The following is a 17,871-nucleotide window of genomic DNA, read 5'->3' as shown; positions in this document are numbered from 1 at the left end:
GTGTTGTAAAACTCGGCTGAGTTTTCGGGGAGTTCTCGGTTTAGATCACCAGCCGAGTTCTTGGAGCCCAACTCGGTCAACGAACGAGTAACTAGCCTAGTTTCCCGGCCAACTTGGGGAGTTGTAGGTCGCCAACTTGGGGGTTCTTGGTTAACTTGGAAACTCGGTCAAAAACTCGGCAACTCGGTCAAAACTCGAAAATTCGGTCAAAAACTCGGCAAATTGGTCAAAGTCTATCAGAATTTATATTAGAACATATATATTTATATTAAATAACTAAAAAGTCAATGTAAGTCTAACATCCGAGTTCTCCCCAAGTTCTCTTCGAGTTGCCGAGAACTCCCCAAAAGTTTTCAATCGAGTTCTGGGTTCTCCCACCTTGACTAATTGTCACATAAAGAAAATCGATCAAGTGAAACTATACATGAACATAATTACGGTACATTCATTACTACATTATTTACACCTTAACAGATGCAAGATGTGATTTAACAATGACATCCTGCTTTACACAAGCATTTTTCAACAAACTTCTTGAAACACATTAGCTTAACGTGTTCCTCATGTTAATATTGACTGAAATCATGTAGGCATTAGATTCCAAAACATGGCCTATGTAATATATATATATATATATATATATATATATATATATATATATATATATATATATATATATATATATATATATATATATATAGAAATAGAGTAATATCTTTTACTGGCTCATGTATGGAAGCATCCAGTGCGGCAATGTTTGACCTTGTCTCTGTGTTGCTTCTGCCTCTCCATCACTTGTTGGATGGTACGTGTCACTGCATTGAATACGGGTTTTATCATATCCTGTTTGATAAATGCAAAGGTAGCAACTTTGACCCATTTACTTATAAATGGGTTAATTTGGCCTTTGTTTTCTCTCATATGGGCCAAACACTCTGTATTTCAGCTAGTAGCAGAGTTCATACTATATTATTCATTTATTTTTCAAAGATTTTCTTTTTCAGAAAAGCTCAAAGATTTAGTACATCGTGATAAAAAATCTTTGTTTTAAACTATAGCTTACACAGTGTTACCCAACCCATTCTGACCCATATTCATACAAGGGCATGTGCATTGCTATAAAGTCAATCACCACACAAGAGTTTCTGATCGCAATAATTTGTTGTTACTAGCTATTGTTGTAAATATTCGTGGTCACAATTTTACACCTGTAAGCTAAAATTGGTTACTTTCGGATACATTTAATCACGAAAGGTCAAACGGGTCAAGAAGATATTGAGGGAGGAAAGAACTTGCCTGAGGTTCAAGGTGCCTAATTGAAGTGAGGGCATGTTTCCATGCGTTTGGTGCTCCACAGTAGGCGGTTGGGCTAGTTCGTTCTCCATTTCTACGATCTGCTTTTTTTTTAAAACAAATCTAGATCAGTATTATTCTGAAATCCGTTTCGTGTTACTAAAAGATTATGTGAAACTGTATAATGAATAATATAGGGAGAATTGAAGTTATGCTACCTCCTTCAATAGCAAACTATTTTGATTCCGAAAAGCCTTGTCCTGTGGATACAATTTTGTTCGAATAAAAACAAATCATTTATCATTATGTATTTTCCGGATCAGAAGTATCGTGTCACAACAAAAACAACTTTGGAACATTCTGGAATTTAAGCGTACCTTCTTTTGGAGCTCAGAAATGGATTCAAGCATTAAGTTGTTCTGTGCATATATAGAGAGATTCGGCTTAACAAACATGATTGATCAAAATAGTTGCTTAAACTCAACAGGAAGGTTAATTTGTAGGGTCAAGTGTTGTACCTTTTTTAACCTAAGGCGTCTAAGAGCCGAATCAATTTGGTGCTCCAAATGCAGTAGTTCCTTGAGATTCAAGGAATCAAGGTTTTGTCCCATGAAATGCCTAGATGAGCAAAAATGTTGTCATGATAAGGGTGGTGATATTTCCGCCAAACAATTTGATGAATCCACCAAACTTGTGCATTCAAAGCTAGTAATGTACAAGCTAAAGAAGCACATATATAGCGGATCTATCAAAATCTTTGGTGGATTTATCACATACCTGTTAGAGTATATGAAGACAGACAAGCGTAATCATGTGATCATGACCATGATCAGGTATCTTGGAGAACAAGTCCAAGATCTGTTTATATTTAGTAAAATATATTTCTATAATATTTTATAGTTATACTTTGTGTGTATTCCTTATTTATGTATTTTGGAATGCTCTCTAATCTCCTATATATATATCAATGTATATCGTACCCAGATCATTTATATTACATCAATCTGTCAATACCAATTATATATGACTAGATGTACATATAAAGGTCGCTTGTATAGACCAAATTCAAGTAGATGTGTAAATATCATCTCTTAATCGAAAGAAACTATCTATTTAATCTGGTAAAGATAATTTATGTATATAGTACATCACATCGACCATCCATACGAACGGGTTGAATGTAACACATACTTAGAACAAAAGATCATGCAGCTACACAAACCATAAAATCTTACTCCATATTATACACCTTTACTTTTTATACATTTATGCGTAAATATATACCTCTCATTCTTCTGCAAGTGCTCAATCCTAGCCTTCAGCTTTGCATGTTCCACAGTCCAATTTTCCTAAATATATTTTAAGTAATGGTTTTGAGTCAGTTTCAGAGGAGCAAAGCAGCACAACTGCACAAAGTTTCTAAAAAGCTAGAAACAGTACTAATTAATGTATAAACTGATTGAACATAAAACTATGAAGTACCTTGTGAGATTGACTATCGATACCATTACGTTGGCTTTCGGTGTACGAGTGTCGCTCATATCTTTCAAGGATCCTACCCATACTGTTTCAAATATTATTATATGTAATCAGAAATACACATTTAATTTAAATATGATTGAATCAATGAACATGTCGTATGTTGTATGTAAAAAATCGAGATGGTCTAAAATGAAAACAAGTAGAACTGTTGATTAAGGTGAGTCCTAGTACATAATTTGACATGTAAGTTATCTGATATTGTTGGAATTAATCGGTTATGTCATAAAAGTGTGATTAATATTTCAAGCTAAGTTTGGTTTAGGTTATTATTTCATTAGTTATGTTTAATGTTTAATAGTTTTTAATTAATAGTTGGTAGCACTAGATTGGTGTTGGTAGTTTGATTTGGTATTGTGTAGACCGAATCTTGGAGATGAGTATGGAAATAGTGGAGTAACTTAGTTCCTTTTTCATTGGACACGTTGTACTTATCATTATTATAAATATCACAATAGGTGATATCAGATGTAACAAGGCAGGCAATGTAGTATTTTAAATTCAAAGATACGTACTGTTTGACTAGATTCAACTAGGGTCGTGTTGTTCGTGAGATGAAACTGGACCGAGGACAAGAAATCGTTATATACAGATGAGTTTGTTTTCTTGGGTAGTGTAAGAGTTTCATGAGAAGAAATTAAACCGGGTTCAAGAAATCGTTAGAGCCCGTGGCCATGGTTTGTTTTCTTGGGTGGTGGAAGAATTTCTTTGAGCAGGTTGATCCGAAAAAGTTGAAGCTGTCAAAGCAAGGTTGTTGTCAAAAGCGCGTGGTAAATTTGTTCGTGAAAAGAAACTAACCGGTGGAGGTACAAGAAAACGGTATAGCGTGTTCGGCTTGTTTTTTTGGGCGGTGTAAAATGCTCTTGGAACAAATATGATCAGAATGGGGATGAAAAAAAGGCACACATGTGTATTCATTGTGACTATGGAGGTTCAAACCGAGATGGCTGTGAACGTGACCGGGGAAGTGGTCGGGAGTTCGGATGAGCCGAGATGGTGTTGAACAGTTCAAACCTAGATGAATGTGGACGTGACCGTAGAAAAGGTCGGGGGTCCGGGATAAGTCGAGATGGTGTTGAGCATGTCCGTGAGAGCTGTGTTATATGTTACATGTGGTGCACGAGCAAAGTGAATAAACCGGTTAAGGGGGTGATTGTTGGAATTAATCGGTTATGTCACAAAAGTGTGATTAATGTTTCACGCTAAGCAGGGCCGGCTCATTGATTTTGGGGGCCCAGTGCCAAATTAAAATATAGGGCCCCGAACATGAAAATTTTGCCATTAAATATCACATACATTTCTACTTATACGTCTTTTATTTTGTTTTGAAAACGAGTGTGAGTATTAGTATTATGATAAAATATCAAACTTTATATATTATACTAGGTAAAAGCTAAAGTGAACGTTGTAGTTTAATAAAATAGAGCTTCTGGAGTGAAAATTATAATTCATTATTTGTATTCTATAGTAATTAAATTGACACAACTATTTATTAAAGGTGTAAAATTAAATACACTAAATAAATGAGGGGTTAAACTGAACAATTACAACAATAAAGGAGTGTTCTTGGAAAAAGTAAATAATGTTTTTTAAGGATACAGTCCATAACCTTTTTTATATGTATGCGCCAATAATAATCACTTCTACTATATAGCCCAAATGATTCGATCTTGTAAAAATGAACCCTGTGCGCCAGCACAGGTTGCACCTGCTGAAATCCGGCTCTGATGCTAAGTTTGGTTTAGGTTATTATTTCATTAGTTATGTTTAATGTTTAATAGTTTTTAATAAATAGTTGGTAGCACTAGATTGGTGTTGGTAGTTTGATTTGGTATTGTGTAGACCGAATCTTGGGGATGAGTATGGAAATAGTGGAGTAACTTAGTTTCTATTTTATTGGACACATTGTACTTATCATTATTATAAATATCACAATAGGTGATATCAGATGTAACAAGGCAGTAGCAATGTAGTATTTTAAATTCAATTGCTCTCTATTTTATTTTGTAAATCATACAATAATAGTAATTCAGTGTAGCCGTGATTTAATTTTTATGTTGCTCAAATTATATTTGTGAGTTGGTAGGGACCTGTGTCCCAACAGATATCATATGTATACACACGTTAGGTCGCTAGTTTTACAGTCATGCTAGAACTATATTTTTATTTTTATATAAGCAACAAAACTAAGGACTTGTTTCCTAATTAGATATTAATCAACTTTTTTAATAGAATTCTCTTTCAAAGTCAAACTTATCACCCAAATTAATCAATCTTCAAATCTCCATAATTTAGATAATAAGAGTCAAATTGTGGCATGATTCCATTTAAAACAAAAAAACCTTGACCCAATGCGACTGGATAGGCTGTATGGTGTGTTGTAACATCCCAAAAATCACAAAAGTCAGTCAGCTTTTTGAAATTTGAGGGACTTGTGTATATTTATCAAAAACGGGTTTTAACCTCAAAATATGTTCCAGTCATTTCATTCTTCACCTTCATACTTCCAAAAGTTACTCTCATTTTAGACAGACAAAGTAGAGAGGGAAAGTTTGGTTTCTTTAAACTAAGAGAGGATTGAAGCCTAAATCTTGCAATTTTTTAAGCAAGCAAAATACTTCTTGTTCCTTTTGTTAGTAAGTTTTCACTCTGTAGTTCTTGTCTTTAATTTGGAGATTTTGGGTGTGCAAGTTAGTGTTTATAGTTAAGATTAAACCTTGACTTATGTCTAGATCTTGATTGATGATGGATCATCCACAGTGGCGGAACTTGAACGCGATCACAGATGGGACGAGTGTAAAATCTTATCAAATTTTTTATTGTCGGCAGGGGCAAGCACTAATAAAAATCTTATTTTTAGTAACTTTTTTTAGTGTATTTTTTTCAAAATCAAGCTGGGACGGGTGCCCCGCCCTGTCCTTACTATCTTCTGCCCATATCCCTCCATGCACCACTTATTGTCTAAGGTATTGATTGATTTTCTTTACTAGTGATTGCTAGTGATATTGTTAAACAAGGTTGTGATTGTTGAGATATAGAAACTTTAAATAAACAAAGAAACGGATGTCTTGGGAGTCAAGTTTAACTTGAAGAGCAAGTATCCGAAAATATGGAAAGTTGTTTACTTGAAGGCAAAGCCCAACTTGGGCAACAAGATTAAGACGCAAAAAGGAAAGTTTATGAAGATCTCGCAATTGCAACGGAAGCTTCCCGGTCGCGAAGTTCATCTTGGCCAACAAGTTATTTCCTTTTATTGTTTTGTCCTATGGTCGCGATTGCGAGATGTGCTCCTGCCAAAAAAAAAAAATCAGTTGTTTCAAATGACGGGCTAGGGATTTGTCTTGCAACATGTATCGAGACCGGATGATTCAGTTGGTCGCGATGAACTCATGGGTATATCTATGTATTCAGAAGAGTTGATCACATTGGAATTCGGATAACGGTTCTAAAAGTTATCATGCAATCGTACACGTCATTTGTATGATGATGGTAGTTCTTTTTTCGTGAAGGGTTACGGAATCGGAGGTCGGGTCGATGGGTTCGTTGCCGAGAGATTTTATGGGAGATTCGGGTGTCAGATCTGAGTTCTCGTTCTTCGCTATTGCGTGTGAAAGAATGATTGAACTATCAAATTTGGAGTTTCAGGAACTGCTGTAGAAGAAAAAATTCATAATGGGTTTCTTATCCGTTGGATCGACTTGATTTTCCGGTTGTGGATAGAAGACATACTGATCTACACGTGGAAAAAATATGAGGCTGATTTGACTGTTGGATCCTGAGATATGATTTTTCGAATTTGGGCAGTGTCAGGATGAATATTTTTTCGGGTTTGATGACGCCAGTGTGAGACGTTTTTGTCTCGGATACTTCGAGCGATATGAGCTGTGTTTTCAGAGATGTGGCTTTGTTATGGGAGCTTAGGAGGGTGTTTTTCTATCGGGTTAGAGGGGTTAGGTAACTGATAATGCTAAAAACGAACATATATTTCATAGCATTATTCCTCAAGAAAGACAAGCTTTTAGTTGCAATTGTTCTATTTACAAGTGATATTCGTTTAAATAATAAAAGGTGAAGACAAAAGACAGATTCGACGAATTGAAGACGCAAACGACCAAAAAGCTCAAAAGTACAAAAGACAATCAAAAAGGTTCCAATTATTGATAAGAAACGTCTCGAAATCACAAGAGTACAAGATTCAAAACGCAAAGTACAAGATATTAAATTATACGCAAGGACGTTCGAAAATCCGGAACCGGGACCAGAGTCAACTCTTAACGCTCGACGCAACGGACTAAAAATTACAAGTTAACTATGTATATAAATATAATATAATATATAATTAATTATATTAATTATATATATATATTATATATATATATTAAAAACCGTCGGCAGCAGGAAACTCCAAGGGTGTGAGCTGTAAATACCTCTCCGCGACTCGCGGAGTTTGAAGGGCATTTTGCCGCGAGTCGCGGAGCCCCAAAAATCAAGTCTGGCTATAAAGCCAACCGAATTCTGATCAAATTTCATCATCTTTTTCTCTTCCTCTTCATACGTAAATATATTTATATTTATAATTTATATTTAAATTTTAATTATAATTCTAATAATAAGGGTATGTTAGCGAATGTTGTAAGGGTGTAAGTCGAAATTCTGTCCGTGTAACGCTACGCTATTTTTAATCATTGTAAGTTATGTTCAACCTTTTTACATTAATGTCTCGTAGCTAAGTTATTATTATGCTTATTTAAAACGAAGTAATCATGATGTTGGGCTAATTACTAAAATTGGGTAATTGGGCTTTGTACCATAATTGGGGTTTGGACAAAAGAACGACACTTGTGGAAACTAGACTATGGGCTATTAATGGGCTTTATATTTGTTTAACTAAATGAAAGTTTGTTAATGTTAATATAAAGATTTACAATTGGGCGTCCCTATAAATTACCATATACACTCGATCGGACACGATGGGCGGGGTATTTATATGTACGAATAATCGTTCATTTAACCGGACACGGGAATGGATTAATAGCCACTAGAATAATTAAAACAGGGGTGAAATTACATTCAAGGGTAATTGGTGTAATTGTTAACAAAGTAGTAAAACCTTGTTTTACACGCAGTCGATAACCTGGTGTAATCATTAAACAAAGTATTAAAACCTTGTTACAATTCGAATCCCCAATTAGTTGGAATATTTATCTTCGGGTATAATAATAATTTGACAAGGACACTTGCAATTTATATTTATGACTGATGGACTGTTATGGACAAAAACCAGACGGACATATTGAATAATCCAGGACAAAGGACAATTAACCCATGGGAATAAAACTAAAATCAACACGTCAAACATCATGATTACGGAAGTTTAAATAAGCATAATTCTTTTATTTCATATTTAATTTCCTTTATTTTATATTTAATTGCACTTCTAATTATCGCACTTTTATTTATTGTTATTTTATTTAATCGCACTTTTAATTATCGTACTTTTAATTATCGCAATTTAATTTTATCGCATTTTTATTATTCGCAATTTCATTATCATTATTTACTTTATGCTTTAATTTAAAGTCTTGTATTTATTTTATATTTTACATTAGGTTTTAACTGCGACTAAAGTTTTAAAATCGACAAACCGGTCATTAAACGGTAAAAACCCCCCTTTATAATAATAATATCACTTATATATATATTTGTATTTTTATAAAAGTAAACTAATATAGCGTTGAGCTTTGTTTAAAGATTTCCCTGTGGAACGAACCGGACTTACTAAAAACTACACTACTGTACGATTAGGTACACTGCCTATAAGTGTTGTAGCAAGGTTTAAGTATATCCATTCTATAAATAAATAAATATCTTGTGTAAAATTGTATCGTATTTAATAGTTTTTCCTAGTAAAATATAAGCTATTTTATATACACCTCGTTCGACATCAGTAACGAAGGGAGTATCGGGGGAAGTTTGATGCTTGCGTGTTTTGAGACGGAGTGTATGGTCGGATATTCCATGATCTATGGAGTATGCGGGCTGATTTGAGCTTCTTGTCACTAAGGGTAACTGGTTGTTGAAGGATGTCAGAAAGAACGCATTCGATGGTTGCTCAGGTATTGGTTAATGTTTCAACAAAGAGAGCGGTTTTTTCTTCGAGGGTGATCAATTAGAAGTCCTTAGGTGATGGAAGAGGGGCCGATAATCGTGTAAGTCCTAGAACTTGAGCTTTCTAGGATCGTTGAAGGTGTCGGGAACTAGGTTATTAGAGTCTGGTAATAGACGAAAGTACAGTTATCGAGCTAGTGGGAGTTGGACGACTAATGGGTTATGGAGATGGTTGAGCGACTTATTCTCCAATGTTCTCATGTTTAGTGTGTTGACTCCAGTAACGCTAGGGCTTCGAACACTTGTTTTAATCTCCGATGGCAAAGAAATTTGCTACTAACTAGTGGTATGAACCAAGTTTCTTCTCGAGTAGCCGTGGTTTAATTATTGCTCGTATAGTGGGAGCGTGCTTAGGTGAGGAGATGGAGTTTGTGAAATTCATAGAGTTATGAGGAGGTTAGTGTACCAACGAGGAAGCGGAAAGTTGAAAAGGTGGTAGATCTCAAGGTAGTGATTTTGTTCTCACTATGGTATCTTAATGAATAATCTACAAAGGTGTCTATTAGGGTTTTCTTATTGTTGGTAAAGGAAATCATATATAGATGGAATAATCTGTACAAGTGGTCGTTGACATGTAGGTTATGGATTGGACATGTCTAGATTGATGTGTGAGGCGTTGTTGTCTCATGAAAGAATCCTATGATTGAAGTCTCGCTCACTTTAAATTGGTCTTCTAGTGTAAGAAGATGATCTTCGTGTTAGAAGATGGTGGCGAAAGAAACCGAGATGGCCCAAGCTAGTAACTATGAGATTGAATTATCGCTCAACGGTGTTTTTTGGTGTCGAAAGACTTCACTTACTCGTGGGTTAACGAGTGAAGTGCGGCGTGATTTGGGTGTCTCATCCGGCGGTATCAAAAGGAGTTGGTAATCGGCTAATCTAGAGTTATTATGGGTTTGAATAAACAAAGTTGAGGTGGTTTGGATTTTCTGTTGAAGATCGGTATGGGGTTTGTTCAAAGTCTCCAAGTGAGAGATTATTGAGATATGAAAAATTTAAACAAGGATAGAATCGAATGTCTTGGGAGTCAAGTTTAACTTTTGAAGCAAGTATCCGAAGATATGGAAAGTTGTTTACTTGAAGGCAAAGCCAAACTTGGTCAACAAGATTAAGACGCAAAAAGGAAAGTTCGAGAATTCGCTATGAAGATCTCGTGGCCGCGAGTGAAGCTTCCCGGTCGCGAAGTTCAACTTGGCTAGCAAGTTGTTTCCTTTTATTGTGTTGTCCTATAAATACAACCCTATGTAACCCATAACTGTGTGCACGAAAATTATAAGAAAAAAATCTATGGTTTGCGCCCGTGGAGTAAACTTTTTTCCGCATTTTGAAGTTGGGACATAACCACATTAAATCCCGCATTGTTTATCTTTATTTATCACTTTATGCTTTATTATTCATTTATCGTTCGTGGGTGAGTAATTGGTTTAAATCATTTGTCTTGTTGAGTCCTTATGAATTTCTAACAATGATTTTGTGAAATAAGCAAAAATGAACATGTAAATGAACACTTTAAAAGTAAAACCTTGCAAATCTGAATTTTGGGGTCATGTTGACTAGGAACACTGTGAAAATAAGTCATAAAATGGTGACTTATGTTTAGTTGTGAAGATTGTGTAAATAAGTCTTCGGATTTGTTGAAGAGTGTGTTTGGAGGTTTGAAAGATTGTAGACTTGGTTGACCTTGTTTGATCAAATGTGGTAAATGTATGATAAATTGTATGTATATGTTATTGCTAGGTGCATTTTCTTGAAAGATTGTTGCCACTTGATTTTCTTGGATTGTTGCTTGTTGATAATTGCTTGAAAAATGAGGTGATTTAAACTAGTACAATTATGTGCATGTATATGTTTGTGTATGCACAGGTGAATGATACTCGTAGGCGTGCGTGGGGCTCTTTGTCCACAGGTGCTGGCCATTGATTATACCCGTAGGGGTTTGTGGGGCTCTTCGTCCATAGGGACTGGCCATTGTTTGATGCATTGAGATGATATGATTGTTGTTTTGAGATGATGTAATTGTGGCTATGCTTACATTTATGTATAGATAATTGTACTTGTTGTTCTTACTAAACGTTACTTACTCGTTGTTGCGTAGCCTTTTTATGTGTTCCAGTTTGGACAAGGGTAATGGTACTTTAGACGGATAATGAGAAGTTGTGATTTTGGATGTGCAAATTAGCTTGTAGATGTTTTGTTTGATGTATGTGGGTGGGATAGGAATGTCCCAAAGATCATGCTCTTGATTTAGTTGTCATTATACTCGAAATGGGCCAAGATATGCACGTGTCTTTTGTAATGAGTTGTATAATCTAGATAACGGGTTGTGAAAGTCTAAACTTGATGTAATTGTGGTTTTGACGTATTAAAAGCGGGATATTGTTTTGGTTATCCCACATGAGTCAATTCGGATAATTGAAATGGGTCAAATGGGTCCTATACGAGCAAACATGTTACACGCCCTCAAATCCGCCTATGAACTAAGGAATTGTTTCCTAATTTGATATTAAGCAACTTTTTAATTATAATTCTCTTTGACATGTTAACGTATTACCCAATTTAGTCAATTACAATAATTTAGATAATTAGAGTCAAATAGTGACATGATGGCACATATATGCACCTCAACCCATTTTTTCCACGCTTCCATGCATTTGCTGTAACTTTGACTGTAAAAGTGTAAATGATCTATTTGACCAAATTAATTCAACTTTGGCACGGGTAAATTGAAATTTTAACAAATTTGACTAAATAAATAAGGCAAGTCGGTAAATAGTCGGAGACTATTAAGACTACTTCAATATCCCGAATAGTCGGGGACTAGTAAACCTTATCGAGGATTTTTACAACCATAATTATAAATAAAACCGTAATTTATACGCTTATACTCCCACACGCATGGGCGAAACTACATAGGGACAGGGGTGACACCCGCCCTCAGTGAATTTGAAATTTTCAGTGTTAGAATTTCTGATTTTTTATTCTTCATGGAAGAATGAATAAAAACATTTACAATGAATGTGAACGCTTTTAAAAAAAAATTCACTACAGGTGGAAAAAAAAATCTAGTTCCACCACTGCCCACACGGTTGAAATTTGAATGCAAAAACTATAGAAATAAATGTGGTTATAGTACTCATCAAGTGATGATGGATGTGCCAAACATAAAAAGTGAGAAGAAATCAAATATATTATCATTAGGATATAAGAACTGTACAATAACGGTCAAGGAGAACGAAGAGAAAAAGATAAACGATAAGAGTTACTTTGATACACTAATATCTATAGTAAACTCTGTGGACATCGTGTATAACTATCCACTTTATAATATTACATAGAACCCTTAAAACTCTAACCATATGTATAGGTTTGATCAAATATAAACCATATTTTTACTCTATATACGTAAACTCTGCCATCAATACTATAAGTTTTTCGTTAGGCTTGTTCATTCATGCTTAATTTCGGTCATCAATGCCACTTCAAAATGCTTATATTTTGTATGTTGTCTATTGGTTGTTTAAATATAGTTTCATGATAGACTTTATTGTGGCTTTGGTTGCCACACTTACTATTTGGTTCATTTCACATTTTTGATGAATGGCCTTTAAATATATTGTTTATCGTAAAAAAAAAAAAAAAAAAAAAAAAAAAAAAAAAAAACGTAAACTCTGCATACTTTTGTTTAACATTGGTGAGGGAGTCACTGACTTGAGCCCACCAGAAGTGGAGCTACTCACCCGATCATATCTGTGCCACGTGTTGGGAGGAAAATACGGGACCTCACCCAGAAGGTATGTAACAGCCGAGCCTAGGGGATTCCTGGGTGCAACAGTCCAACCACCCTGTAACATGATATTGTTCGCTTTGACCGTAGGCGCATTACTTTTTCTTGGCGACCACACATGAGAAACGCTTCCCACGGAGGTCACTCATCCTGGTAGTGCCCTCGTTCGACCACGCTTAACTTCAGAGTTCTCATGGGGTCTGCTGCGCTTATGGTCCCAAAACGCGTCATGCTATGGGGTGGTTGGACTGTTGCACCTAGGATTCCCCTGGGCTCGGCTGTTACAGGTGGTATTAGAGTCAGGCCCTGGACCAACGTGCACAGTTGGGACGCTGTGTCCCATTAGGCGGGAGGATTGTAACATCCGTCTCACATCGGTTGAAGAGGGGAACGAAACATGCCTTATAAGGGTGTGAAGACCTTTCCTAGAATGACGCGTTTTGGGACTACAATCGTAGCAGATCCATGAGAACTCTGCAGTTAAGCGTGCTCGGGCGAGGGTACTACCGGGATGGGTGACCTTATGAAAGTGCTCGTCGTGTGTGTAGTCGCTAAGAAAAAGTCGTGCGCCTGCGTGCAAAGCGGACAATATCATGTTATGGGGTAATGAAGTAACTAGACTATTACCCAGGAATCCCTTGGGCTCGGGAGTCACAAGGTAGCACACCCAATTGGAAAAACCCCCATGAAGTTGAAACGTATTTTTGTTTTTAGTTATCTTTTTTTCAATCACAACGGCTATATCAATTATTAAGAAAATAATTCTTTTTAACTTCCATATTAGATTGATTTTTTTTCTTCATTAATTTGATATTCTTTTTTTCGTAATTTGTTGAACAACTCCAACAACCCGAACTACTCATATCACATGCAATCAGGATAGAAATCTTTCACCACCTATTCATCACCTTCAACCGACTCAACTCAAAACTCGAATAATTCGACCACTCTCAATTTTGGGCAATATACACAATTCACACAAACACAATCGCCTATTAATGATGTGTTATTCATATTGTTTCTTACGTGGCAAGAACACAATCAACCCTAACCCTAAGTTCGTTCCAAGGAACTGAGTTGGTATCGTCTTGTTAGGGATGACAATGGATGTTTCATTCATGGATATCCATCATATCCGATCTGATCCATTTATATTGGATATGGATGATCTAAATAGACGAATAAAGGATATGGATATGGATGATCCAAAAATTTTGTGAATAGGATATGAATGACAATTTATCATCCATGGATATATCTATTATTACCCGAAATACATCTATACATACACATATACGTTCTAAAATATATGCGTATACATCTACATATCGATATACATATACATATAATTTATAAATATTAAATTAATTAACAAAAATAAGCTAGGGTTATAAAAGTAAAAATTATTAAATTGTTACTAATAATATTAAACGTTGCATATTTAAATTGTTACTCAATTAAAAGTCACACTCGCCGCCAAATTATAATCAAAACATGTGTAATAAACCAATAACACATACATTTATATATGTTATAATCTATATTTAAAATCGTCTTTAAATTAATATTTTATTGAATATCCATTGTAATTGGATATTTATTAACACGCTTAATCAATTGGATATGGATATGGGTGTATGAAATAAAACTAAACGGATATGAATATGAATATGGATGAACATAAATTAAACGAATATGAATCTGGATATGGCATCACCCGCTCCATATTCGATCCATTATCATCTCTACGTTCGGGTCCGTTCCCAACTCCAACTTCGACTTGGGAAAAGGCAAAAGGAAAAGTAAAGATAGTTTTGGAACCGATAAAACCTACGTGGGATGAAAACTTCTAGCAACCCGAGGATGAGATACAGTTAGCTCAATCTTGAGTTCCCGCTTATGAGAGATTGTACCCGATGTGTTGAGCAAAACACCACTTCATAAGATATATGGCTACAACTATCACATTCTGTACTACAAAACACCATAGTTGTTTCTTCATCTTCATCTTTAGCTCTAACTCTACTTCTTCTTGTTACACCATTTTCCCCAACAAAGTGATTGATGTATCCACCTACTCTTACAAAGCTTCAATAGCGCTATCCCTTTGAAGATTATGAGCATCGTCATATCATGGAACGACCATTTTGAACTCTCCCGGCCCATATCAAGCAGTACATCCGCATAATGAACAAAAGTGATCAACACGGATCCAATAGTTGTAGGACCTAGCATCCTTAAACGCTAAGAATTATCAACTTGTATGCGTATGATCTGGATGAGGAACCAGAGCAGGAACTCATAAATTCAAACACTACTATGCTTGGTGACGATTCATTCCCACGGCCTAAGAAAAATTCATAAAAATCACAATCATAAAAGATATATTCCTAAGATGCCACTTCGTCAAGGCCTTCTTTGGCGAGAATGCCAGCACGAAATTTAATTCAATGTACACTTACTTAAATCTAAAGATTTTGTAAATGTCTAACAAAAAAATATCTGATGAAGACAAGCAAGTGCTTTAAGATTCGGAGGGCGGATCGAATGGAGTTTTCTCAGGTATACCAATAGGTAATTTTGGAGGTGGATTTCTGTAGCTTGAGAATTTATCTTTATGTTGAAATGTAAATGTCATTATTTTCATTTATAGAAATGTAAACGCTTTTTATTATTTTAAAAATGATTCTTTTTCTTTTAAGAGTTGTAATCTTTTGTTTCATTAAGGAAGTTAGTTTTATATTAATTATATAATTGTTTTGAATTACTTGATTATTTAAATCCTTAAAAATTCATAAATAATATTATTTATATTCTGAGACAGCGCACTCACTTCTCACTTTTTCTAGGACAATGTACGTCTCTTGATATCGTCGTCACCACTCTTAATGCTCTTATAGTCACATTTCATAGTTTATTAGCAACGCTGTTTGAAATGTTGCCACATTATACATCTGGCACCAATTATAACGCGCTCTCTCTGTTTGTCTTTTTTTTTTTGGGCAGCGATTGGGATCATCCGATGGGAACTAAATCACCTGTTGCGATCATCTTCTGTTTCGACTATGCCGATGCAGCAATAATAACCCCGCCCCCATCGCTGCCCGGGAGGAAACCTTGAAATCGATCCAAGGGCACGGTCAAGTAAAACCCCTCTCTCCTTTACCCCCCAAACGATATGAGAAAGGTGCCATGAGTGGATACTTTATGACAGTGATTAAATTGTGTTTTTAATATGTAGCCAACGGGGGTCGAACTCCTGACCTCCCATAAGGAGGCAGGCCACCAACCGCTGGACCACATCACAACTTCTCTCTCTGTTAGTCTTAAGTTGCAAGTTCAATTATTTGCTAACGGTCAAACCATGGAGGAGGCCAGAGATACATGCACAAGTACGCATTGTATATTGGTATTGTACAAATACATTATACACACTTGTAGTGGATTTATCAAATTTGATGATGAAAACGTTACAATCCCTTAAAAATTGAGGTGTCTAGCTCCCTTCGGTTTACTTGACAGTTCTTGGACTACCACAAATATACATATATATATATATATATATATATATATATATATATATATATATATATATATATATATATATATATATATATATATATATATATATATGTATGTATTATGTTATATAGTTAAAAAAAGACTTGTATATACTACTACATACTTATATAAGTTAAAAAATCTGTCATATACTCATCATATGCACCCTATATATAGTATATAGTTCCTAATATTCAAGGGACAGATTGGAGTTTACTGCATATATATATGACATATATAAAGGTGACGTTAATTCAGATAAAAACACCCAAATACCACACACATTATTACTACAAGTATATATATTTAAGGATGGTTAGTATCACTAATTAAATAATTTAAATAAGTAATTTTAACAAGTTATCATGATCAACCAGATAGTTTGTGATCTTATGTGCTAAGTTTGTAGTAGTTTTATACGGAGTACTATAATTCTTACGTACATAACAATAATCTGTGCTTATGTTTTCTCAAACATTATGAAATAAAATCACAAAGACAAAGATTTTGACAAAATAGTTGAACTGCAAAACATGTCATATACTGCATATAATTGAGTTTTAACACGTTCAAGTCACTTGAATCATCACGAAAATCATCGATCTAGATAGCTAACTGTTAAATATATGTACCTTACTTATCATACTCTTTATGTAATATTTAATAACCTAACCTTTTACATTAATAGTGCATATAATATTTGAGCTTAAGCAAACACAAACAATTATAGTGAGCTCAATCGATCTACTGTTAAAGGTTGACTTTAAATCATCGATCACGAAAGAACCCGAAAATACTCTGGTGATGACAACGACAACGACGATATATATTCGATAGATCACGTACGTACAAGTTAATTATCATGGAGAAACAGAGATTGTACGAAGCATTAGTAGCAGAAATATAAGTTTAAAAAGGAATATAGAAAAAAACATTTATGTATGAAGATAGAGAAATAGAGATCGTACGAAGCATTAGTAGCGTACTCGCAAAGCTTTCCTCTAGTGGAGAAGACGATAAGTGCCACGTCAGCATCACAAAGTACGGAAATTTCATGAGCTTTCTTCAACAATCCAGACCTTCGTTTCGAGAACGTTACTTGTCGATTGATTTTATTTTCGATCCGCTTCAGGGTCACCTTTCCCCTCCCCATTGATGACGAATTGAGCAATTATATCTAAATAATAATAATAAAATAATAATAAAAATGCAACTGAATTGAAATGAAGCAGTGGCCACAACCCACAGGTGCTGTTTGTTGTTTCTGTTGGTGTTGGTATGAGGGAATAATTTATCACCCAGTTTGGAAAATTTGTGATGTTTCCTTTATTATTATACACCTACCTTTTACTTTTATTTAATATTTAATATATTAAGTAATATTTAATTCATTATATTGTGCTCTACCTAAACCCTTTCGATTAAAACCCATTCTTCTACTCTCCATATACGATATACCGAGTATCAATTTACCTCATTTTTTTTATAAAACTAACTTTTATATATGATTATTGTTATATTTTCAC

General features: G+C 34.9%; 1 protein-coding gene across 1 annotated transcript; it reads right to left on the bottom strand.

Moving 5' to 3' along the window:
- Positions 1-295: 295 nt before the first annotated feature.
- On the bottom strand, positions 296-17,632 carry LOC139859099 (agamous-like MADS-box protein AP1). The gene is made up of 9 exons (XM_071847908.1): positions 17,314-17,632; positions 2,776-2,857; positions 2,578-2,642; positions 1,812-1,911; positions 1,671-1,712; positions 1,512-1,553; positions 1,297-1,394; positions 723-815; positions 296-383 (listed from the first exon to the last, which is right to left on the bottom strand). Exons 1-9 carry the CDS (start codon positions 17,496-17,498, stop codon positions 296-298), a joined length of 795 nt encoding a protein of 264 aa, XP_071704009.1. The 5' UTR covers positions 17,499-17,632.
- Between the last annotated feature and the right edge of the window lie 239 nt (positions 17,633-17,871).

The sequence above is a fragment of the Rutidosis leptorrhynchoides genome, chromosome 7 (assembly GCF_046630445.1).
Source record: "Rutidosis leptorrhynchoides isolate AG116_Rl617_1_P2 chromosome 7, CSIRO_AGI_Rlap_v1, whole genome shotgun sequence".
NCBI lineage: Eukaryota > Viridiplantae > Streptophyta > Magnoliopsida > Asterales > Asteraceae > Rutidosis > Rutidosis leptorrhynchoides.
Note: the sequence above shows the minus strand (reverse complement) of the source record. Positions and strands in the feature narration are given on the sequence as shown.